Consider the following 26,183-nt stretch of genomic DNA (forward strand, 5'->3'; position numbering starts at 1 on the left):
CCAGGTCTGAGTTTCTTTTAAACTAGCTGAAGTTTCTATTTTGATCTACTCTGGTGAGGTGAGAGTCACAGCATAGGAGCTTCACTAAAGCAGCATCTAAGGAATCAAGTGAACATAAGAACAAGCGCGCGTGCGCGCACGCACGCTCGCGCACACGCACACACACCCCGGGTTCTCCCAATCTAGGATGAGAGTCAGTTTGGGATACTTGCATTTAAGACCTCCACATTAGGACCGACCACGTGACAGACCAGAGTCAAAAGAAAGACCAATTACACAAATGCAGCTCAGCACAGAAGCATTTACAGGGTTCACTCCTAGGAATTTACAACCTATGATAATGAAGTGCCACAGACATATTTAGTTTAAGTACACAAAAACACACAAGTTACATTAAAGTTCTCCACATGACCGAATTTTAGCAGTTATCACAAAAATACCCATCAAGTATTCGTCAGGAATCCAATTTCACTATCAAGAGTCTGCCTGTACGGACGGGCTTCAGAACTGCCTGCTCTCCACACGGTTCTCTTCGCGACTGTGTTCTGTGAACGCTTCTCCAGCGTTCCCTCAGAAGAACATCGAAGAGGTCCTGTGGACTGTCCTCATTCCATCTCTTTTCTCATTTACTATTTAGACCATCTTCATCCAGGGAATGATGGAATCCCTGCCCCCCATTTTCTTTGTTCCTTTTCTGATATGAAAGTAATGTATTTGGGGAAGTTTCATTAATGCTGAAACCGGTGTACTTTATCCCCAATAATGCTAAGTCCTGTCTTCCTTGCCGAAGGGCAGAAGTAGCATAGTGAAAAGTCGAGTATTTCTGTAAAAACGAGTTTTCTCAGTTAACTGTCTGTTAAGTAGTGCATGACTGCATCACATGTTCTAATCTACAGGATGGACTTTTGAATTTCCTCCTTCCTGGTTTTCATCAGTACACTAACACAATTTTAGTACGGAGCCTCACAGCACCCCTGTGGTTTACCCAGGGGGGGTGAGGGTGGGGTTCCCAGAGAAGTAAGTATCCGGCTCAAGGTTACAAATTAAAAAATAACATCGGTTTTAAGACAGACTGCATTTACTGGGCTCTCCTACTAAGAATAAATACTGAGACAGACTCTTCTTTTCTTCAGGAAACAGCACTATGCAGGATCTGGAAAGAAGGGATGATGTAAAGCCGACCCTGATGGAGAGGAGCTATTTAGTATCTGCCCAATACAGGGATTCTGCTAAGAACTGGGGCTGGTTTCCCCCAGCCATGCCTTCAAGATGTTACCCAGCAGAGACTACTTACCTCAACACAAGAGGGCGACATTTGGCAACAAAGTACATCCAGCAACTCCTGGTTCAACATGGTAACCATCACACAAACCATGCTGCTGAAGGCAGAGATGAAGCTCCATTTTGCAGATGTGGCAAAAAGTAAAGTTGTTGTTGTTTTTCTGGAAAAGCTTTTAAAATATGAAGCCTTTTTTTCCCCCTCCCAACGAAGAATCATGTTCTTAAACACCAAAACCAAAACTGAAACTATCCAGGCTGCAGGTACGATGGTGTACATTTGCCATCCCAGCACTCAGGAGGTTGACAAGGGACTCTTTCAAGTTCCAGGCCGGCATGGGTCACGTAGTGAGACCTCACCTCAAAACACCAAACCAGGCTGGAGATGGCTCAATGCTTAAGGGCACTTGCTGCTCTAGCAGAGGACCTAGGTTCAGTTCCCACACCCCTGTGAGTTCCAGAGGATCTGATGTCCTTTCCTGATCACAGACACATAAACAGGCAGAACACCCAAACACGTAACATGAAGAGAAACAAATCTTTTAAGAAATCAAAATGAAGTAACAGCAGGTCCCATACCACTTACGACCTGCCTCTCTGAAAACTAGCTTTGGGGAACTTTTTCCATAAAATGAAACTAACATTTCTCCACTTCCTAAAACAATGTTATTGTGGACTGAGGAAAATAAATTTTTTTCTTCGCTTGAGTCAGGGTCTTGCCATGTAACTCCAGGCTAGTCCCGAATTTATAATCCTACCTGTCTACTGACAGCTGGGGTTATAGACGGGCAAGACCCAGTATTTGTCTTTTTGGTGTAATATTAAAACTTATAGATAAGGGGAGGAATCAAGTGAAATGCTTAGCCCTAAAGAACTTTAGGACCATAGAAGTCAGGTGAACTAATATCTTCTTAAAGCTTAGAGAGCCAGAGTTCCTCTTACTTATTCTGTGTGTATGTGTGTGTGTGTGTGTGTGTGTGTGTGTGTGTGTGTGTGTGTGTGTATGTATGTGTGTGTGTGTGGGGGGGTGCATTCATGTGTATGGGTGTGGATACTCATGTGGACATGTGTTGAGGCCAGAGACTGGTAACACAACGTCTCCTCCCATCACTTCTATACCTCAGTTTTTTGAGACAAGGGTCTCCCTGAACCTGGAGCTTCTTTCTGCAGGGCTGGCCTGAGAGCCGCTTTCCACCCTTGCTTCCCCCCACCACCACCACCAGCACGGGGACTCCAGACTCCACACCTAGCTCTCACTTCACGTTCAAATTTGTGAGCACCAATCATGTTACTCACTGAGCGACCTCCCCGGACTCTGGGCATGGCTCCATTTTATTTACTGATATATGTTTATGACCTCTTTGAGAACTTTACACATATAGTCCCGTTTTAAATAGCCAGTGTCTAACATGGCCACGAGCTGTAGGCATGCTCTCCAGGCACCTCTCCAGATCGTCTCGAGCTGCGGTACCCACTCACCTACCCGCAGAGTAAGTCTCTGTTCCCACCCTTTAGCTCTACAAGGGCTTCTGGTGTGTAAGACTAATGACATGGTACGCAGGGAAGAGTTTTAAATGAGAACTGTTAGGTTCTTTTATATCTGAGGCTAGGGGGAGCTGGGCATGGGGAGCACACCTCTAATGCCAGTGCGTGGAGGTAGGGCAGGCAGATTATGAATTTAGGGCCATCTTCAGCTATATAGTGTTTGGGGCCAGCCTGGGCTAAATGTGGCTCTATCTCAAAAAGAAAAAAAAATTGAAAGTAGGGAATATATCCTAAATAGCCTAAAATACATGAAATCAGTATTTAAGTTTCTATAAGGTTAAGTAATTGATGGTAGTATGGCTGAATATTGCTTTGATAAATTACTAGTTTAAGATTACATATGACTGTAACCCCCCATAACAGCATACTTGTTTAACCAACCCCCAATACAATAGATCCTACCACTAGCTCAATTTTGCTCTCAACACATTGGTCTTGACCCTAGAGGCCAATTCTCTAAGTGAGAAATTCAACTTCCTTAAGGCAATGCCCAATAGGGTTCTTCGCCTGGCCCTCAAAAGTTACCACTTGGAAACCTAGCTGATGGTACAGCCCATAATCCCAGCACTAAGGAGGCAGGAAAGCAAGGTGGTGAGTTCAAGGGTGGCATGGGCCGTAGAGCAAGAATGTCTCAAAAACTAAGAACAATGGAGCTGCTACTTTGGTGTGGTGTGTGGTGTGCATGTGTGGGGTTTTGTTTGTTTGAGACAGGGTCCCACTATGTAGCTCTAACTGGCCTAGAACTCGAGATATACACCAGACAGGCTTTGAACTCACAAGAGATCAGCCTCATGAGTTCTGGGACTAGAGGAACCTGAAACCACTACTTTGTTATTCACCGTTCTGAACTCACTGTTTACCCAGGAAAAACTTGTTTCCGAATTAGCTGGATTACTCTGGGCTCCTCCCAGACAGAGGTGGTGGGACCTCTAAGAAATGTCTTTAGAGGTGTTCTATGGGGGGCGGAGGGGGAGGGGCTCAAACATTGCATGTGGTTAAAACCTAAGCATGACAACAACATTTATTAGATGTATTCAAGCACACACCCACGGTCCTGGCCACTTGGGAAGCCGAAGCAGGGTTTAAGGCCAGCCTGGGGAACTGGGGAACACGGCAAGACTCTTGGTTCCAAACTGGGGGGTGAGGGGGCGGGACCATCTCAATCGCCCCTCAAATGCCTGTGAAGCTTAGACTCTAACAGGAAGGGGAGGAGACAGGAGGGGTTGTTCTACAGTCTTTCTTGCCTTCTTATCCTTGAGTCCAGAGCTTCAGATTTAAACACTTCAGAAACGATGACATTTGATGGGCTATTTTCTAGGGACAGAAAACCTATCGCTCAGTCCATCAACTTCCATTTTCCCGGGGTTTTGGGTTTCTAAATGTCACCGCTATAAAAGGGATGGTAAGTATATTCACAAAAGGAGAGCTGCCGGCGTCGATTTTAAATAGCTCTGGAATCTGAATGTATCTACTTCACTGGTTTTACTAACAGAAAAAGTGAAAGCCACGAAATTGCAAAATGACCTTTAAGAGTGACTTTCAGAGAACTACCATCAACCCAGACAGCCTACAGGATGCTGCTACATTAAGGTAGAGTGATGATTTGTTCCTTGCTATTTTCCTCTTTAAACTTAGGCAAACCTCTTGTTATAAAATCTGAAACTGTCCTTATGGTGTCTACGGACACACTGCAGATGTGGTTACCCGGCCCAGGGTTAGTCCAGACCTGCCTCTGTGCTTAGTTATGTGTCTGGACTGGTTTCTCTGTTCACGACTTCTTTACCACTGACTTCTCCAGCCCTTTTTAGCTGACATATTTTTATTAAAAATGAGGTATACTTGATGTTAAGTAAATAAAAGGCCATGTAAGTAAGAGGTTGGGATGTTAGGAAGCAGACAGTTAAAAACTACTTGTGATTTGGTATAGCCATGTCTTAAAACAAACTTTTTATACATTATAATATATAGTTATACATTAAAATAACTACTGATTTCCTATATGGCAGAAAATACTTAAAAATCATTTTCTTTTTCTTTTGTTTTTCTTTTTGGTTTTTTCAAGACAGGGTTTCTCTGTGTAGCTTTGCACCTTTCCTGGATCTCATTGTAGACCAGGCTGGCCTCGAAACTCACAGAGATCTGCCTGCCTCTGCCTTCTGAGTGTTGGGATTAAAGGCGTTTGCTGCCGCCACCACCACCTGGCTAAAATCATTTTCTTAAGGACATAATTCATATGAAACATGAGACAAGAGTAACAGCTTACAAGTGTGTTTTGTGTGTGTGTGTGTGTGTGCTCTGGAGATTGAACCTAGGGCCTCACACATGAGCTTCAGTCCCAGTCTCTAAAATATTCTTTAAAACAGATCTCATCTGCTTCATATTCAAGTTCATTTTACTGATTCTGCAACCTGGAAAAACAAGAGATTTCATAAATAATCAGTCACTCTAAAGTTTCTACATTAACTTCTGGTTTTCAAACTATAATTTATAAAAAAGCTTATGGGATAATTTAGAAGTTATGTTTAATATCCATGTCTTAAAAGAACTGGTATGTACAACCTCAAAACCAGGGACAGATTATTTTAAGTCAACAGACCATGAGAAGGTAAATAATTTATGAATTAAAAGAGGTGTATGAATCTTTTCCAAGGTTGGCATAAAAATCCTAAATTAGGAGCCGCTACTCCACAAGGATGGTGTCCACACTTCCTTGTGTGAGCTCTGACTCGAAGGCACAAGGCAAGTCTACATGTTCTGGTGACAAGCGAGAACTTTTCAGGGGGGCATCGGGCCAGCTGTCACAATACTGCTGAAACCTCTGGGCCAATGAATTTCCAAACCTTTGGCATCTGTTATATCTGTAAGATTTACCTTTATGTGTATACATGTGTTCCAGTAACTGGCTTTTTCGAAGAAATTTGTGACCGCAGATGGTACAACTGATTTTTCTTTTTCTTGAAAAAGAAAAATTACAGTTTAATTCTACTGGCTCTGTGTCTTTGGAGATCAAAGATACTTGACTGATCTGTAAAGGCTCTGCAGTACCCCGGCTTGAGTGCTCAGGCGGCGGCGGTGGCGGCTGCTGCTCACTCTCCTTGACGACGAAGGAGCTGAGCCTCCGGCATTCAAGAGCCTCACTGCTGTCACTAAGTGGACGCACTTCACCAAGGTCATTACTTTCCAGAATGGAAGCAGGGACACCAAACGGGAGAGATGCAGACGCATGCGTGTGGAGGTGCTGTCTCAGGCGACCACGAGATTCGAAGCGTTCCCCACAGTAGTGGCACAAGTGGACTCTGATACTGTTTTCTGTAAAGGAGGGGCCAGTCACTTCTGAGGAGGACGAGGAGTGGCCCCGGGAGACCGCAGACTCCGGGTCACACCTCTCCTGTTTGATGGACACCGGGGGCCTCTGGTGCTCCTCCAAGGCCTGGGCAGCAGGATGGGCCCTCTGCTGCTCCGCACTTCCGTCATCTAGGCCGATGGCGAGAGAGAGCTGCAGCTGCGGGTGCTCGCTCTGGACAGCAGCTCTGTTTCCGCTGCTGCTGGGGGGAGCCTCTTTCATCTCCAGCCCTTGTTTGACAGCTGGCTTCTGGGTTGTTGAAATCTGAATACCGTACAGATTGGAGGTCTGCACAGTCTCTGGAGAGAACACTTGATTCATTTCAGTTGCAATGTGGGAAAGGTAGTCAGCATGGAGAAATCGGATCCCTTCCTCCAAACGACTATGATCCACAATCTGTTTTGGCCCTTTTCCTGTGTACATAATATGCAACAAGTAGCTGAATATATCAGGCTGGATGTCAGTTGGTTGTATTTTTATGCATTCACTGTTAAAAAAAAAAAAAAACCCACACAAAATGAAACATAACCTAGTTGGCCTTTTGGTTTCTAGCAATCTTAGGTTAAAACAAATTCTTCCTAAGAGGTTTAAAGCTGGCAATCTGCCTTGATGAAATACAATAGCAAAAAATCAGTCTCTGATTTTTAACTGCTTTTATAGGCCACTCACAAACCTTTGTGCATCCAATCTACTGCCTAACAGCAGGAAACACAGACAGTTGTTCAGATTAGTTCAACACTGAGTGACTCCTAAGCAGTGCTATCTCTTCTAGGTGACAGAGGATAGAAAAACCAGTGACTAGAATAGGTACTCTGCTTTTATATTGAACACTTAACGCAAGGAACTAAACACAGAAACTCAAAGGGATACCTAAGTGCTGGTGTCTCTGCAGCACTATGTACAGTCGCTAAAAGCTGGGAACAACTAGATATCCATTAAAAGACGAACAGAGCCAGGCGTGGTAGTGCAACCTTTATCCCAACACTTTGGAGGAAAAGTCAGGTTTGAGTTTGAGGCTGGCCTAATCTAAGTAAAGAGTTCCAGAACAGCTAAGGCTACTAGACAGACCCTGTCTCAAAAAGAAAAAAAAAGAATGGATAAACAAAACGGGGCTGTAAATTCAATGGTATGTTATTCTACCATAAAAAACAATGAAGTTCTGGTGTGTGTTATAACAAGATTGAACTCTAGAAAACATGCTAAATAAAAAAGCCAGACAAAAAAGTCCAAAAATTGTATGGTACCATGTCCATGAAATAGTTTAAACAAAGCTGGATATGGTGGTACACACCTTCAATCCCAGCACGCACCTACAGCCAGGGATACAAAAAGAACTGGGCTGGAGAAATGGCTCAGTGGTTAAAAAAAAAACAAACAAAAAACACTTGCTGTTCTTCCAGAGACCTAGTTTTATCCCCAGCACCCACATGTGGCTCACAGCTGTCTGTAACTCCAGTTCCAGGGGCCCCAATGCCCTCTTCTGGCTTAGTGGGCATCAGGCATGCAAGTGGAACACAGACATACATGCAGGCCAAACTCCCATATCCAAGGGACGGGGCAGACATGCGGGGTGGGACAAACCCTCAGTTAGAGAAGGTGTAGTTATAGGTGGCTGAAGGAGAATGGAGAGCTACTGCTTAACAGGCACATTGTCTCTGTTGAGGGTGACGAGAGGGTTATGGAAACAGAGGTAGTTGCAGGTGTAACATTATGAATGTAATTACTGACATTAAGTTGGATGGTTTAAAACTGCCAATTATAATGAGACCCTACCTCAGAAACCAAACCAGGGGGCTGGAGAGATGGCTCAGTGGTTAAGAGCATTTACTGTTATGGCAGAGGACCTGGCTTCAGTTTCCAGCACCCATACAGCAGCTCACAGCATGCAGGCAAAACAATCATACACATAAACAAACAAAATGATAATCAAACAACCAAAAGCAAAGCAAACCAAACAAAAATATTCATATTTTTAAATGAATCTAATGAAATTACTAACATTTAAAAATGTAAATGGTGCTAAGTTTATTTGGCTTCTAAATCTTTAAATCACAAATGAATACAGGTACAACTTTTGAAAAGCATTTAGTAATTTCAAACACAATTTGGTTACTAGATAGAATAACAGAGTAGAAACAGCCAAAGGAAAATAATGCCCATGAAGAAACAGTGGGCAGCATCAATGGACTCAGTCTCCCTGAGCAGAAGTCTGTTCTCTGGGTCAAATGGCTGGGACCCAGCATACTGCAATCTAGTTCCTCAAGTCTTAGACTTTGCCATCCTCAGGTTTTACTCTTTGCTTGGCGCGGTCTGTTCACTGGCATGTTCTGTGACAAGCATTTTTGGGGGTATAAATTCAGAATTCTGTTACCTGGAGGAGTTTAGCTGCTCGATACAAACACAACATAGGGCAGGCCTCACTTTCACAATGCCTATGTTTGGATAGCACCTAGCTCACAACAGGGGCTTTAGAAGCTCACAGCTTCTAAACTCACAAGTCACAGCCCAGAGGCTGAGGGGAGATACCATTTGTAATGCGGTGAATGTAATCTACAGTGTCACATCAGAGACGAAACTTCTCTAGCAGAAAAACTTCCCACTGCCTGGCTGGCATTCCAACCCCATCTCTGTACCATCCACTTTCTAGTCACCTCATCTACTCTGTTGTCTGGGGGACCAAGTCCGCTTCTGCAGCCCAAACAATCCTTGTTTTTGTAAGCATTTTGTCACAGTGACTAACACAGAGAGGACAATTATTTGCTTTATATTTAATTCTCTATCAGACTATGGATTTCCTGAAGACAGCGAAATTACTATGGTCTAGCTCAATCTCTTAGCATATGTACTTAGGAAATATTTAAATGACTGAACAATTAAATAAAAAGTATGTAATTAAGATTTGACACCTCAATTTCATGTAAGGTCCTTTAAAAACAAACAAAACAACAACACAACAAATATACATGGAACCAAGTCTGGTGGCTTGGGCCTATAGCCCCTGCTACTCAGAAGGCTGAGGCAGGAGGATCACAAGTTCAAGGTCTTCCTAGGATACAGAGTGAATTCAAGGCCAGCCTGGGCAACTTAGTGAGACCCTATCTCAAAATCTATAAACAAATAAATAAATGGTGTTCTAGGATGGACTAAAGCTAGACTAAAATTAATTTTTTCCCAGAGCTAAGGATTTGAATTTCCATGTTACCTAAATTTAAAAAGTGCAAAAGAATTAAAGGCAACAAAACAAAACAAACACAAGAAAACAGTGACCTCTGACTGGTGGTGTGGAACACGTGATGGTACAATGTGGTACCGCAACATTGCTACATTAGCAATCAATAACCTAGCGTTTCAGACAGCTCCATCTGAGCCCAACTCACCAGCTGTTTACTCCTGGATGGACCAGTCAGTAGCTCAGGCTCAGTTTCCTTTCCCCTAAGACCCAGACAACAGTGGAATTTACATTATTGGATTGGGTACTGGCTAAGCCTTTTTTGCTGGTGATGTTTTTTCAAGACAGGGTCTCACTAGGTAGCCTTGGCTGGCCTGGAACTCACTCTGTAGACAAGGAGGCCTCAAACTCTGAGATCCATTTGCCTTTTCCTCCCAAGCAGTATGATTAAAGGCACGCACCACCACACCTGGCTGGGCTAAGTCTTAATTTTAGTTATATTTGTTGTCATTAATATGTTCTACCATAAATACTATGTACTGAGTTTACTCATATAAAAAATTACTATAATTAAAATTTTGTATTAGGATAACCCCATAACAATCCCTTAAATGATTTCATAGTAAGATATATATATATCACGATATTATAAATTCTTCCCATTTACAAGAGCACATTCTTACCTTGTTTGGTGAATAAATATCATCTTGAAATAGTTGGAAAAAGCAGCAAGTACTGCTCTGTGGGCTTTGAAGTAAACATCTCCAATAGCAACCGTGCAGTCACACAGAAATCCAAACTCACGCTGCATGTTCAACTGCTGCAGCAGGACAAGGCTATGACTGGCAGTATCCATTGTGGCTCTGAGAAAACCAACGTAAGTATGTATGTTTGGATGTATAGATACGTCTATCCATATACATATTTATACACATATTATATGTATTTTGTATACATATATTTACTATGTATACAGTGTTCTGCCTGCATACCAGAAGAGGGCACCAGATCTCATTACACATGGTTGTGAGTCACTGTGTGGCTGCTGGGAATTGAACTCAGGACCTCTGGAAATACAGCCAGGGCTCTTAACCGCTGAGCCACCTCTCCAGGCAGGCCCCTAGGGCCTCATTTGAAATGGAAATACTCAGCACTGTTAACTTCTCTCCCTATCTAACATTAAACCCTTCCACTATGACAACTGAGAGGAGTTCTACTGAACAGTAAGACACAGTCGCTTTTTCCTAAAGCCAAGTAAGGAGGTAGCTTTGTGTGACACAGGAGTAGAGAAAGGCTCGTTCCTTTCTCTGTAATCATGTCTCTTTTCTGTGTATATGTACGTGATCAGGCCTAGGGCCTTGCACATGCTAGGCCAGCCCCACCCTTGCTTTCCTTATGGTTCTGGATGAGCCTAGGACCTCACCTACACCAGCTGAACACTCCACTACTGAGTTCTACCCCATCTTATGATCCTTTTCTCTCTCTCTCTCTCTCTCTCTCTCTCTCTCTCTCTCTCTCTCTCGGTTTTTGGAGACAGGGTTTCTCTGTGTAGCTCTGGCTGTCCTGGAACTCTTTTGTAGACCAAGCTGGCCTCAAAACTCACAGATCTGCCCAACTCTGCCTCCCGAGTGCTGGGATTAAAGGCATGTGCCACCACTGCCCAGCATGATCACATTTCTAGTGAAGTTTCCTCATTGGAGAGATGGAAATGAGATACTGACGTGTGGCTCAGAGTTGTAGGAGGTAAGTGACAATTGGGCTGTAATAGAAACTGCTACTCAAATATTACTTGTAAGTGGGAATAACAGGGCATCCTACCTGGCTGCGAACCTAACCTATCTCTCTAGCCTAATGGGCATCCATCCTACCTGGACTAGAACTCTGTTTTCTTTGGAGATCCTCTGGCATTCAGGAGATACTGGCCTCCTGGCTGTCATAAAATGTGTGGAACTTAGCCATACCCCAATTTATATGGGGCCTGGGAGCTCATGAGAAAGAACCTATAACTGATCTCATCTCAGCTAGACTCAGAGACATACATGGATGCAGATTCTCCACAGTAAGAAAATGGAGATACAGCAAATGAGCCTCAAGGGAAAACCGCATGAGGATATGGAAGCCAGTTCTGGCCAAGACAGACTGTGTGACTGTGAGCAGCAAGTTAGTTTCAGGCAGACTGTATTTTACCACCACCTCCACCCTAGCTATGCCAACAGCCCTGGTGCCATGTACCACTCATGTACACACATATGCAAACACTAAACAAATTACAAGAAAAATTTTAATATGTGGTATGTGTGTTTGGGTGCAAACATGCCACAGCATACATGTGGAGATGACTGACAGCTTGCAGAAGTGTCATGGTTTTTTAATTCCAGCATGTAGATCCAGGGGTTCAAACTCAGCTTGTCAGGAAGCATGACTTAGTCTGCTAAGTCATCTCAGTTAAAAATGCATTATTATTATTATTATTATTATTATTATTATTACTACTACTACTACTACTACTACTACTACTACTCTGTTTGGGGGGCATGTGTATCAGGGTATGCATGTGAAGGTCAGAGCACAATGTTGTAGAACTGGCTCTCTATTATGTGGGTTCCAGGGCTCAAACTCAAGCTGTCAGACTTGTATAGCAAGTGCCTTTATATGCTAAGCCATCTTGCTGGTCCTTCCTCATGTCATTAAAATAACAAGACAAAACTTTCAGCATCACTGAAATAATTAAACAGAAGCTACAGAACCTTGAGCTGAGTCTCTAAACAAAAACAAAACTGCAAACTGTGGGTATTATTCTAAGAGGTTATTTGACCAAAAGTTACTACTTACAATCACCATATTTGGTTCTAAAACATCACCAATTTACAAGTTTTTTTTTAAAGCCCTGTATTTGAAGTTTCAGCATACAAAAACTCTTTAGAATCAATAAAATGACCCCAAGTGTAATACTTTAACTCAGATGTAAGGAGGAAAAAAGCTTCACAGAAACTGCCACCAAATTCTTGGATCATAGGCATCTGCACCAGTTTTTCATATATATATATTGCATAGGTGATGACTTTTCATATATATATATATGGTGCACAGGCAATGACTTTTCATATATATATGGTGCATAGGCAATGACTTTTCATATATATATATATATATATATATATATATATATATGGTGCATAGGCAATGACTTTTCATATATATATATATGGTGCATAGGCAATGACTTCATATATATACATGGTGCATAGGCAATGACTTTTCATATATATATGGTGCATAGGCAATGACTTTTCATATATATATATGGTGCACAGGCAATGACTTCATATATATACATGGTGCACAGGCAATGACTTTTCATATATATATATGGTGCATAGGCAATGACTTTTCATATATATATATGGTGCATAGGCAATGACTCTTCATATATATACATATGGTGCATAGGCAATGACTTTTCATATATATATATATTGTACATAGGCAATGACTTTTCATATATATACATGGTGCATAGGCAATGACTTTTCATATATATACATGGTGCATAGGCAATGACTTTTCATATATCTATATGGTGCATAGGCAATGACTTCATATATATATACATGGTGCATAGGCAATAACTTTTCATATATCTATATGGTGCATAGGCAATGACTTTTCATATATATATGGTGCATAGGCAATAACTTTTCATATATCTATATGGTGCATAGGCAATGACTTTTCATATATATATGGTGCATAGGCAATGACTTTTCATATGGTGCATAGGCAATGACTTTTCATATATATATGGTGCACAGGCAATGACTTCATATATATACATGGTGCATAGGCAATGACTTCATATATATATATATATATATATATAGTACATAGGCAATGACTTTTCATATTTATACATGGTGCATAGGCAATGACTTTTCATATATATATATGGTGCACAGGCAATGACTTCATATATATACATGGTGCATAGGCAATGACTTTTCATATATATATATATATGGTGCATAGGCAATGACTTCATATATATATATATATATTTATATATGGTGCATAGGCAATGACTTCATATATATATATATATGGTGCATAGGCAATGACTTCATATATATATATATATATATATGGTGCATAGGCAATGACTTCATATATATATATATATATATATATATGGTGCATAGGCAATGACTTTTCATATATATATATGGTGCACAGGCAATGACTTCATATATATACATGGTGCATAGGCAATGACTTCATATATATATATATATATATATATATATATATATAGTACATAGGCAATGACTTTTCATATTTATACATGGTGCATAGGCAATGACTTTTCATATATCTATATGGTGCATAGGCAATGACTTTTCATATATATATATGGTACATAGGCAATGACTTTTCATATTTATACATGGTGCATAGGCAATGACTTTTCATATATCTATATGGTGCATAGGCAATGTCTAGCTATTGAGCCACACAGAAATGAGAAGTAGCACGAAAAAGCTGCAATGCAAAGATCTCGGGGTTAATGGGCTGAGTGACAGTTATAATTTTCATTTCTTCAGTAGATACTGAAACACACACACACACACACTCAAAAGCATGTTTTGTATTAGGCTCCAGACAGAACAAATGACAGTTATCAATGCTAAGTCAAGAATACAGGCTAAGCAAGGAGCTAAAACACAAAATAATAATCATATTACAAGAGTGTTAAAGTGCCACCAGGACAGCTGGAGAGAAGTCCAGAGAACACAGTGAAAGTTAAGATGTTCAAACTGGTCTTACTTCAACAGGCAGACAGATAAAACAGTAACATTACTGGGAGGGGTGTGATATTCTGATACCAGAATTCAGTTCAGTCTAGGTGGGGGGAATAACAGGCTGGCGCAGCTCACTGAGAATACTAAGTACAAGCACACCCCAGCTGTGTTGAAAGGCGCTACTAGGACACTCTTGGAGGACACTACTGTCAGTTACTCACTCAGCAGCAGCAGAAAGAGCGGGGTACTGAAAGCCTGGCCTCCGAAATCCAATGACTTTATTAAAGAGTTTCAGCTCACGCCGGGCGGTGGTGGCGCACGCCTTTAATCCCAGCACTCAGGAGGCAGAGGCAGGCGGATCTCTGTGAGTTCAAGGCCAGCCTGGTCTATAGAGGGAGATCCAGGAAAGGCTCAAAGCTACACAGAGGAACCCTGTCTTGAAAAAACAAACAAAAAGAAAAAAAAAAAGTTTCAGCTCTGCCACTAGGTCTGTGATCTTGACAGCACACTCAACTTCCTGGGCCTCAGTTTTACTTACAGAATATGGTTAATGGCAGCATCCTCCTGAGAGTTGTCATGAAGACAGGTGTGGTGGTACACACCTGTAAGCACTCAGGAGACGGAGTCAAAAGGGTCTGGAATTTAATGCCAGCCTGGGCTATAGAGTGAGACTTTGTCAATGAGGGTGTGTAGGGGAACAAGAGGCTGAATAAATTTAATAGTGGAACTCATAGTTAAATGTTCAGTAAGTACGAGACCAGCAGTTCTCAACATGAGGGTCGTGACCCCCCCTTTGGGGGGGTTAAACACCCCTTTCACAGGGGTCACCTAAGACCACAGGAAAATTAGTTATGAAGTAGCAATGTAAATAACTTTATGGCTGGGGGTCATCACAATATGAGGAACTGTATTAAAAGCTCACAGTATTAGGAAGGTTGAGAACCTCAGAGTAGACAGATCATCACCAGGTCTGTCAGTCAAGGAGCCAACTAGGAACCACATAATGGCAATGGGAATAAAGGGAGAACACAAGAGGTAGAGCAGACACAGAGCAGACCCAGCTTGGCAGCAGACCGGATGCAGTCAACCACAGGCTGTGAGGTAAAGAGGAGTCTCAAAACTCTAGGCTGGGTTACTAGAAGATGTCATTTACTTCCTCAGAAAACATTTTCAGAGTAACTGCCATGTTCTTGGGGTTGACAGAAAGGTACAGCACCAGAGCTAGCCACAGGAACTGGCTTAGTAGAGGTTTCCTACCCAGTGAGTTCAAAGCATCTACTCCAGGAAAAGGAAGTGGAGATGTTTGGCTGAGGAGGGGAGACCGCTCTAGAAGGAGCAGCGTCTAAGAGGGGGAGGCCTCTCTGACAAAACTGAAGTTTCTAAATGCATACGGAGCCATACAGTGAGACCAAATGGAGAAGATGAAAAAAAAGCCTTAAAAAGCTCAGAATGAGTCGAGCCTGGTGGCACAGGCCTGCTGTAATCAAAGCTACCCTGGATGCCAGGGTATAACAGTGTATTCAAGGCTTGCCTGGGATAGAACGTAAGCTTAAGGCCAATTTGGGAAACTTAGACCTTCCTTGTGTCAAAATAAAAAATAATTTTTAAAAAGGGGTCTAGGTAGTGGTACAGGACTTGTCTAGCATGCATGAGTTTCTAGGTTCACTATAGTACAAAAAAAAAAAAAAAGGTGTGAATCCTTGGAAAACAGACAATAAAACAAAATAGAGACCTAGCGGTGACAGCAGAAACTTTAATCCCAGCACTTGGGAGGCAGCGGCAGGAGGATCTCTGAGTTCAGGGCCAGCCTGGTCTACAGTGAGTTCCAGGACAGCCAGGGCTGCACAGAGAAACCCTGCCTTCAAAACCAAACCAAAGAGGAAAACACCGGAACTGAGGGAAGGCAAAGGAGGTGAGGAAGAGAAGGCAAGAACCTTGGGAGAGGACGGAGCAGTGGTGACCGGGAGAGCATGTGACCTCCCAGGAGTGCAGGCAGTGGCCACGGCAAACTTCTGATTCAAGAGGAGAGACAAGAGGGAGGCAGTCAGGAGGACTCTGAGCAAGCTGCAGATCTGAGCTCTGGGTGGAAGGAAGGCAGGCCCCAGAGGATCCTGGAGTTAGCTGGAGGGAGCTCTTTCCAAAAGCAGAGACGACTGAGGTTGGAGGGTCTGAGCATTTAGCTCACAATGAAGTTGGGCCATGTGGGAAGGGAAGGGGGATCCGAAATAGTAAGAGGATTAGACTGCATGAGGAACTTCCATACACGGTCATTTCTACTTTAGCATCTATTGACTTACCCTCAACATCACTGCCTGTCTTTTCTAATTGGCTGAACCTACTTCATGAGACCCCAGATCTTTTTTCAGGTCTAAACATGTCTTTAAATGTGTTCTACTCTTCTCCAAGCATGTTACCTCTCCTCTACCTTTGAGTACCTTTGCCAGAATCTCAGGAAGGTGCTGAACCCCAACCTGGCAGTCATGCCCTCCCTCGGCCTTGGTGTTGGTTTGTTTTTTTCTTTTCTTTCTTCCCTGTTTTTTTTTAAGTCTTTTTGGGCGGCGAGTCTTCCTATTTGCTTACAACCTTTTACATCTTTGATCTGCTAACTTTTGTGTTACTGTGGGGTCTCATCTTTGTTTGTTTTTGGTTTTTCCAAACAGGGTTTCTCTGTGTAGTTTTGGTGCCTGTCCTGGATCTTGTTCTGTAGACCAGGCTGGCCTCTAACTCACAGAGATCTGCCTGCCTCTGTCTCCCAAGTACTGGAATTAAAGGTGTGCGCCGCCACCACCGCCGGGCTCGTGGGGTCTAATCTTTATTGATTAGGGTGATGGTCTCCTTTCCCCCCACCTTATGTCTAGTTATTTATATCCTAAAAACCATGATTAGGAGCTGGAGAGATTGAGCAAGTGGCTCTTGTAAAAAACTTGGGTTCAGTTCCCAGCACCCACACGGCAACTCACCTTTTGTAACTCCAGTTCCAGTGGGGACCAAACACCCTATTCTGGACTCCATGGGGACCAGGCATGCACATAGTACACACACATATATGCAAAGCACTCATACATGTAAAATAAACTGTTATTAATGTAAGAGACTCTAGATTCAGTAATACTCCTCCAAAGGGTGATGTTTTTATTTTAGTAATTAAATTGGCTAAACTTAACACTCCTAGGGTCTACCCCCTCAACTGTGAGCAGCAACTGAAAGCCATGTTTTTGGCCTTAGGAACACTGTTTGGAGACTGCTGTGAACATGTCCAGTTCTGTGGTGACAAGATTCAGAGTATATACATATCACTCCAGCATATTGTCTCTTGGCTACCCCCTCACTTTCCATCTCCATGTTCTGTTCTACTGCCCCCCTTTTTTCTTCAAGCAATAGTTACCCCAGTTTTAGACAGCCACTGTACCAACAAAGCCATAAAAACAAACATCCACTGCTAACCCTTCTGCTGATTCAATCCTCACAGTCACACACATGGTGCCAAGACATATATGCAGGCAAAACACCCACATACCTAAGATAATAAAAAAAATAAATAAAAATAAAACATCTAAGCCAGGTGGTGGTGCAACGCCTTTAATCCCAGAACTCTGAGGGCAGAAGTAGGATTGCTAAGTTCAAGGCTAGCCTGGTCTACTAACTGAGTTCCAGGACAACCAGAGCTACACAGAGAAACCCTGTCTCGAAAAACAAAGAAAACAGACATGATAGTCCACATCTGTAGTCCAGGACTTGAGAAGCTGAAGCAGGTTCAGTGTTAGCCAGGGCTCCACAGAGAGTTCAAGGCTGGCTGGCTTGGGCCTGTCTTTAAAAAAAATTAACAAAAAAAAAATTTTGTAGGAAAAAAAGATGTAAAATAGGTTGTAGAAAAATGATTTGCCTTTCATTATGTTTTTATTTTGAGAAGCAAAGAGTGGCTCATTTAAAAAAACTTTTATAAACAAATTAGTATTTTAGTATTTTATTCTTTGAGAATTTCATACATGCATACAAAGTATTTTTATCATATTCACCCCAATCCTCCCCATCCAAGCATTAACCCCTCATCCCCAAAGTAATATTTATTAAACGATAGGCTTAGCACTGATAGTTATGAGACTATAAAAGCCTTCTCTATTTTGTAGAATGTAGTAACTTAGTTCTGTGTTAGTTCAAACCAAGAGGAAGCAAGTGCGCATGAGTCTGTTTATAACTCAGTTAGCATGCTAGTCACTATCTGTTTAGAAGGATCTCTGGCTGGATTGCACTCTCAGATCAGCAGGGGCACAATGACCTCGACTACTCAGCTCTTCACTCTCTCAGGCTGTAAGAATCTCTAACAGACTTTAATCAACTGTAACTAAAAGATAGGAGAGTTGGCAGAGGAACGACAAGCTTTTCTGAGCTACTTACTCATGGCTATAAATACAAAGGTTAAAAAAAAATCTCTAGCATTACATGATAAAAGGCTTTCTACGCTGATTGTAACTTGGTAATTGTAAAATGGTAATCATTTTTAGATTGTGAGTGTGTAACATTTGATTGTTTAAGAAATGAATGAACTCATCTGGCTTTATTTGTGAGACAAGATGTCACTATAGCCTAGACTGACCTGGAATTTACTATGTAGCCCAGGCTAACCTTGAACTCTATATTCTCTTGCCTCAAGCTCCTGAATGGTGGGATCATAAGCATATACAATTATTCTCAGCAAGAATGAAAGAATGTACAGAAATCACTTCCCCCTGGAACTGTGCATCCTATCACTGACTACACAGTACAGGCAATGCAGAACTGTACAGATGCTGAATTCCCCCCACAGAACAAGCTGAAGAATTGCTGGGGCTGGGCTCTAGGACTTTTATTTCATTTTATTCAAGATAGAGGCTTTAACCAGTACTGGGGGTTTAGCTCAGTGGTAGAGAGCTTTCCTAGCAAGCGCAAAAACTCTGGCAAAAAAATAAAATAAAATAAAAAGATAAGAGGCTTTTGTGCACAGACCGGAAGACCTGTGTCCAATCTCTATAACTCACAAGGTGGTAGGAGAACTAACTTCAGAGAGCTGTCGTCAGACCACTCACATAGTTTTTAAAATAAGTAATTAAAAGCTGGGCAGTGGTGGAGCACGCCTTTAATCCCAGCACTTGGGAGGCAGAGCCAGGTGGATCTCTGAGTTAGAGGCCAGCCTGGTCTATAGATCGAGATCCAGGACTGCTGTGGATATCGCTCTGTGTAAATAAAGTTCTGATTGGCCAATGGCCAGGCAGGAAGTATAGGCGGGACAAGAGAGAAGAAAGAAAATTCTGGGATAGAGAAGGCTGGGAGAGACACCGCCAGCCGCCGCCATGAGATGCAACATGTAAAGACACTGGTAAGCCACAAGCCATGTGGCAAAGTATAGACTAACAAAAATGGGTTAATGTAAGATAAAAAAGATAGATAACAAACAGCCTGCCACGGCCATACAGTTTGTAAGCAATATAAGTTTTTGTGTGCTTTCTTGGTTGGGTCTGAGCGACTGTGGGACTGGCGGGTAAGAGAGATTTGTCCTGACTGGGCCAGGCAGGAAAACTCTAACTACACAGGACAGGCCCCAAAACTACCCAGAGAAACTCTGTCCCAAAAAACCAAAATAAATAAATGAATGAATGAATGAATAAATAAATAAATAAATAAATACTGCTATTATTTGAGAGATGGCTCGGCTAGGTTTGGTTTCCAGGTGACCTACATCGGCACTATACACACAAGGTGCAGACTTACATATAGGCTAAACACCCATACACATAAATTTAAAAACCTTTATTGTGTGCATGATCTGTGTGAGTACAAACCCACATATACATGCTACAGCATGCGTGCAGATGTCAGAATAGAATCATTTTTCTCCTTCCATGGGGGTTCTAAGGACCAAACTCAGGCCATCTGGCTTGTCTGGCAAATGCTTTTACCTGCTGAGCCATAGCACACACACATCCCCACCCCCCAGAGTCCCTGCAGGCCTTTCTTTTTTTTTTTTAAAGAAACTTCCCAGGAGATTCTAACAGATACCTTAGTTATGAACCTCTGCTTTAGAAGAACAAGAAGCTAAGGTAACCCAAAGAACATCTTACACTCTAACACAGCACTTGATATTTTACAGACTACAAAACCTGATTTACTTTCTGGATTACAATAACTCTGCATTAGTTCAAACTACATAAATGGGACAATTCCATACTTATTGATAAAGAAATGATTTCAAGGGGCTGAAGAGATGGTTCAGCAGTTAGCAGCATTGCTGCTCCTGCTGAGGACTTGGGTTTGGGTCCCAAGACCCATATTAGGCAACTTACAACCAATCACGACTCCTGGAAATCTCATGCCCTCTTCTGGTTTCCAAGGCATGTACATACATGTAGCACACACACATAGGAACATGCACATACACATAAGTAAAATAAGAAAATTAAAACTATTGCACATAAGTTTTCAAAGAATTATATTGATTATATTAGATAAGTAAGTATAATTATTCTAAATGTGACCTCAAACTAAAAACTTACGATAGTTTAAGGAAGCTAGACATGCTGTGCACAACTGTAACTCTAGCTCATGGAAGTCTGAGGCCTGAGTTTAGGAAAATCTTTCTCAAAAAGAAAACAAGCAGGGGACTTGAGGAAATAGCTCAGTCAGTAGTGTTCCCCAGGACCCTTATTTAAAAATATAGTGTGTGTGTGTGTGTGTGTGTGTGTGTGTGTGTGTGTGTGTTAGGAATGTAGCAGAGTCACTGAATTGGGGTAGATATTAGAATGAAGAGCTGGTTTTTTTTGTTTGTTTGTTTGTTTGTTTTTTAAGAAGTACTTTGACCTTGAAGAATCCTTGTGGAAAACAGTAATTGTTTTCCATGATTTGTAAAATTGTTATGCTGAAGGTACGTTGTAGCCATCCCATGACTTTGGTCATAAGAAGCCTCAGACACACCTGAAGCTCTTGTATTATTGTGCTGTGCATTGCAAAAGATACATAATAAAGAACCAGAGTCATGGGGGCCTGTGATGCTCTCAGTTTAGTAAGACATGTAAATTAAATTAGGGACCTTGGTATGAATAAATACTTTGTGTAACAATCAGTAAATATGTCTTTGTATGGCTGTTCTGGGTTCAGTCCATTAGAAAGCTGGCTCTTCCTGCTGCCACACAGTCCTTAAAATTTCATCTGGGAGTGCCTTCTTTCTTCAGCCAACCTGCACTGGACAGTGCACCCCAACATATGTGCATGAGTGTGTAAGTGTGTGTGTGTGTGGGGGTGGTGGTGGTGCTGGGGCTGGGAAGATGGCTTACTCGTTAAGAGCATGTGTTCCTCTCATAGAAGACATGAGTTTCGTTCCCAGCACCCACACTGTGTCTCACAACCATGTTACTCCAGTTCCAGAGAATCTAACAGTTTTCTGGCCTCGGTAGGCACCAAGCACACTTGTGATACACATCCACATAAAAATATCCATACACATAAAATTTTAAAAAGCTTTTTTAAACTTAAAAATGTGTTTGGTGAGGCCTGGGGAGATGGATTAGCGGTTACGAGACAGTACCGTTCTTCCAGAAGACCCAGGCTGATCCCCAACACCCACACCAGGAAGCTTACAACTGCCTGTGATCAGCTCCAGGGGATCTCACAGCTTCTACTCAAGGGCACTGGACTCACATGTACAACCCCCTCACACACACACAATTGAGATAAAAATAAAATCTTTCTTTAAAATGTGTGCTGCAGTGATGTACAGCTGGACCAGTGCTCTAGTGGCAGGTAGGCAGACCCCTGGAGCTCCCTAGCTGGTCAGCTTAGATAAGTCAGTGAGCTTCAAGTTTAGTGAGACATTACCTCAACAAAATAAGGGTTCTGAAGAACCTGAGGAAGACACCCAACACCAGCCTTTGCCTCACATGCACATACCCAGACAGACACACCCAAGGAAAAGAAACAGAAATGATCTAAACTAAACAGTAGGAAGGTGGGAGACAGGAAAGGCCACACTATTTCCAAATTTTGTGTTGAAAAGTATTCCTAGGAAATACTCCTTTAAATTTATTTCCATAGTGCCTAAAAATGATAGTCTTGCTGAATCTGAAAATGCAGTCCCAGATAAAAATCTGCCATAAACCCTACATATCTACTTACAACAATTTACAGAGAATGTTAGAGGAGGGGGCATCGTGGCTGACACAGGGAGAGAGTTACATCTAGAATCCTTCAACAGGACAGTTCGGGGCTCCTGGCAGACAGCAGCCTTCTCCATCTCTTACCACCATGGTTGTGTACGTGCCTGATAAAGCACCAAGCCAACAGACCTTGGAAATAAAAATCTTAATACAGGAAGAAAAGGACATGATTCTTCTTGGTTTATTAAAAGACCCCATTCTAACAGGATAAAAGAAAGTCCTCAAAGAGCAGGGAGCGTCAGAGATGACAAAACTAAACAGACCTAGAATACAGGGCAGCAGAGCAACTTCCGCTCCTGGGGGTACTTACAGCAGCACTTCCTGTCAGTGAACTACAGCTCCGTGAACACACTACCCACATGGCCCTGCAGAGGCTAATGATAAGACCCTCTGCCTAAAAAGCCTGGTGTTTCAGAATAAAACATTGGTTTTCGTCTGTAACTAGGACAGCAATGACCTAGAAAAATTTCAAAAACTTAACAATATAGAAACGTTTTTCCTAAATAAGTTTTTTTTTTTTTTTTTTAAGACAGGGTTTCTCTCTGCTTGGCTGTCCTGGAATTTACTCTGTATACCTGGCTGGCCTTAAACTCAAGAGTTCTACCAGCTTCTGCCTCTTGAGTGCTGGGATTAAAAGCATGAATCACTCACAGCCCAGTTTAATTTTTTTTTTGAGGGAGAAGATAAAGGCTTAATAAAATGAAACCAGCAGCCTGGCAAAGGGATGGGGACATAATACAGCTCAGTAGTAGAGTCCTTGACTAGCATTTACAAGATGCCAGTTTGCTCCCCAGAGCATAACCAATAATAAAATCAACTAGTAATCAAAACGCCTATTAGCTTTAAACACTTTTTCCTCTACGTTTTTGGGGTGGGGGTGGGGGTGGTGAAACAGGGCCTATTCTGTACCCCTGGCTGTCCTGGCACTCACTGAGTACACCAGGCTGGCCTCATACTCAGAGACCCACCTGCCTCTATCTCCCAAGTGCTGGGATTAAAAAAGTGTGCATCACTTTTTATGTATACCAGTCCTGGCAAAATGTATTTTATGCGTGTACTTGCATGAATTCAGGTGCACTGCATGTGCACAGAAACCAGAAGGAACCAGATTCCCTGGATATCCCAGATAGTGCTGGGAACCAAACCTGGGTCTTCTCCAAGCACAGGAAGGGCTCCTACCTGACAAACCATCTCGCCAGCCTAAAGGAAAAACAACTGAAGGACCTAACTAACCCACGGCATAGAGATCAAAGGACCTAGGTCCACAGCCGGTACAAGCAACTACCCACTGCAGAGGTACTTTCTGTTCAGCCTTCTCTCAAAGGACTCAGGTTCGCATGCTCTGTGGAATAAATAAGCAGAAAGGGGGCACAGGAAGTGGTGTAGAACTACTTCACCATTCATCAAGATAAGAACACCTGTACTGCTTTTCTAAGGGAAATCTACAATAATACAGCCCTCCAACCCTTGTCTAGCTGCTACTACAAAAATGGGCAAATTGGTCAAATACTACCTACAGCCAGCCCAGACTAAATCACCGTGGGTGGGGGTGGGGGGCATTACGCAACACTTCCCAGCAGCACAGCCCCGTTCGGTCGGGGTATTTGACTGCCAAGCCACTTGGGCCCCTCCTCCCCAGCTAGACAGCCTGGCTCCTTTGCATTCCCCTCAGGAGATAGGGTGGAAGTACATAGCTCCACTTTGTAAGGCATAGAAGGCAGCTGAAAGTCCTGCTTGGCCTCTCTGGGCAACCACAGGCGCCAATAAATCAGCCGCAGGCGATTCTCTCATTCCCCCCCCCCCTTCCCGGCCTGAAGTGGGAGCAAGACATAATGCACCGGAGCCCTGACTAGACGTGGAAGAAAGTGATCTAGGCTTACATTCCTCTGCAAGTGGACTGTCCCCACAGCCAGGTATCTCTCTCCGCTTCATCTCTGCAGTTTCTTAGAACATACTTGTAGCACGGAGACAAGGCTACCTACCTTTCTAAGGGAATTCACCTGTGAAAACAGCTGGCAAAGGGCAGCACGTAAAACTAAACAAACATCGACAAAAACCCCAGTGGAAACTCCTTATAGCTAAAAAAGACATAGCAGTGGGCACAGAGGTCTAGTGTGCCCGTGTGTGTGTGTGGGGGGGGGGGCTCTTCTTGCTGACCCCCCCATGTCTCACAGCTTCCTAACTGCATCCCAGCCATCTGAACTATTTCATGTCTATCCCACTGTCTGGCAGTGCCTGTTTACTCTTAACTAAAACATACCCAGGTTGTTAAGACTGATGCCTAACCCGAAAGAAGAAACACTAGCCAGACAAGGTGGCATAAGCCTGTAGTCCCTGAACCCAGGAACCTGATGGAAGATCGATCCCTAATTCTACGATAGCCTGGACTAAACTTAGAGCAAGACTCTTGTCTCAAAACAAACAAAACAAGCGTCAATGCCTAGCCCTGTGAGTATAAGGCTGACTTGGTGTTGGGGGTGTGGGAAAGGAAATGAGCTTTTGGCTCCAAGATACACTGTGCACAACTCACCCAGAAACAGTGCCGTGCCTACTACTCTCTAGAGCCATCCCAAGGGCCAGGCCTAACTTCTCAATCAACCTGAGAAGTCCTGTAAGCCAAGGGTCATCCCTTCTGGTGGATACATTGTCCGGAGCAGGCTGAACTGACACAGTAGACCTGGTACAAGTTCAGTGGCAAAAAGTGTCTGCAGCTCTAACCCTAACCACGAAAGGTGCGGAATCTTCATCAAGCAACACTACGCTCTTTAGGTCCGGTGTCTTCTGTGAAATGAATGAGAAATGAACTCGATTTTACCCAAGGTCCTTTTCACTTCTGAAAAACCCAGATTCCAAGATGTACTTTAATCCTGTCAATCAATAGATCTGCAGCTTTTAAAGGACTTGCTCGAGGCTCTAGAGGAAGAACGGCAAGTTTTAATCCCTGAGAGGGACAAGGGAGTTAATGTACAAAACACAACACGCTGCTATCAGGTTCCAGGTACCGCGCCGCGCGTTTCCTAAGCAACTGATAACGGCTTGTTATCTCCAAATGAGTGCTAGGGAGACGGTGATGAGATGGGGGCGGACTTCAAAAAGAAAAACCATTTGGCTATGATAAAAACACGTGGGGGGGGGGAATGAATTATTAGGGCTGGGGGGGGGGGTACCTGCCTTAGAAACTAGGTACTCACAACCTGGATGGGGGGAGGGGGCGGACAGTGATGGTTGCGCAGCCTGATCTGGATACCCGCCCACTAGCTAGAGCCGCAGGCCTGGCGCCGTCGCCTGGAGCTAGCAGCCACCGACCGACCGAGACTTCTGCGCCCGATCGGGAGCCCGGCCCGCAGCGGGATGGGCTCCAAGGCTGTGCAGGGCCCGCGCGCGCCAGCCCGCCTGCGTTAGCCGCCCCCCCACCCCACCCGCCCGCCCGCCCCCGGCGGCCCGCGGCCAAGGGCGGGCGGGCGCGCGCCCCAGCACTCGCTCGCCGTTGCTAATTTCCTTCCAGGGGCCCTGACTGACATCTCCAACGGACCAAAAACACCCCTCTCCCCGGCTACTTGCATCTGTCCCGCGACGGGTGCAGCTGCGGCCGCCGCCCCGGGGCGGCTCGCGGCGGCGGGAGGGACTGAGCCCGGAGCAGCCCACAGGGGCAGGGCCGCGTTGCTTACCCAGACTCCGCCGCGGCGGGCTGGCGGGCGGGCGGGCTTCTCCGTGCGGGAGGGGCGGGCTCCCGCGCGGCGCACAGCACGCGGCGGCGCCCGCTCACGCACCCGGCGGGCTGCTCTCGCGCGGCTTCCCGCGCCGGGCCCACGTGACCCGGCTGCTGGGGTGCCAGCGGCACCCGGGCGGGTTGTGCCCGCCTGCGTGCG

General features: G+C 43.6%; 1 protein-coding gene and 1 long non-coding RNA gene across 10 annotated transcripts; both read right to left on the bottom strand.

The window, feature by feature from the left end:
* Positions 1 to 287: 287 nt before the first annotated feature.
* LOC118595773 lies at positions 288 to 1,704 on the bottom strand. The gene is made up of 2 exons (XR_004946550.1): positions 1,295 to 1,704; positions 288 to 823 (listed from the first exon to the last, which is right to left on the bottom strand). It is a non-coding gene; the product is annotated as an uncharacterized LOC118595773 (long non-coding RNA).
* A 3,430-nt stretch (positions 1,705 to 5,134) lies between these two features.
* On the bottom strand, positions 5,135 to 26,163 carry Zbtb25 (zinc finger and BTB domain containing 25). Of its 9 annotated transcripts, none has more exons than XM_036206560.1 (4): positions 24,845 to 25,450; positions 10,019 to 10,198; positions 5,695 to 6,653; positions 5,135 to 5,231 (listed from the first exon to the last, which is right to left on the bottom strand). In XM_036206560.1, the coding sequence occupies exons 1-4, from the start codon at positions 24,880 to 24,882 to the stop codon at positions 5,140 to 5,142; spliced, it is 1,269 nt and encodes a 422-aa protein (XP_036062453.1). In that variant the 5' UTR covers positions 24,883 to 25,450; the 3' UTR covers positions 5,135 to 5,139. The 9 variants fall into 9 exon arrangements, with proteins under 9 accessions (XP_036062453.1, XP_036062446.1, XP_036062449.1 ...); XM_036206553.1 differs by lacking the exon at positions 5,135 to 5,231 and adding an exon at positions 25,983 to 26,163 and having other exon boundaries at positions 5,329 to 6,653; positions 24,845 to 25,095; XM_036206556.1 differs by lacking the exon at positions 5,135 to 5,231 and adding an exon at positions 24,195 to 24,326 and having other exon boundaries at positions 5,329 to 6,653; positions 24,845 to 25,448.
* Between the last annotated feature and the right edge of the window lie 20 nt (positions 26,164 to 26,183).

The sequence above is a fragment of the Onychomys torridus genome, chromosome 14 (assembly GCF_903995425.1).
Source record: "Onychomys torridus chromosome 14, mOncTor1.1, whole genome shotgun sequence".
NCBI lineage: Eukaryota > Metazoa > Chordata > Mammalia > Rodentia > Cricetidae > Onychomys > Onychomys torridus.

What these genes read in the sequence shown, in the direction of transcription:
- Zbtb25 (XM_036206553.1), bottom strand. Translation starts at nt 24,882, where the DNA reads ATGGCTCTAGAGAGTAGTAGGCACGGCACTGTTTCTGG. An exon ending in AGGCACGGCACTGTTTCTGG is followed by an intron (nt 10,199 to 24,844) that starts GTGAGTTGTGCA and finishes TGGTTTTCTCAG; the next exon opens with AGCCACAATGGATACTGCCA. An exon ending in ATATTTATTCACCAAACAAG is followed by an intron (nt 6,654 to 10,018) that starts GTAAGAATGTGC and finishes TTTTTTTAACAG; the next exon opens with TGAATGCATAAAAATACAAC.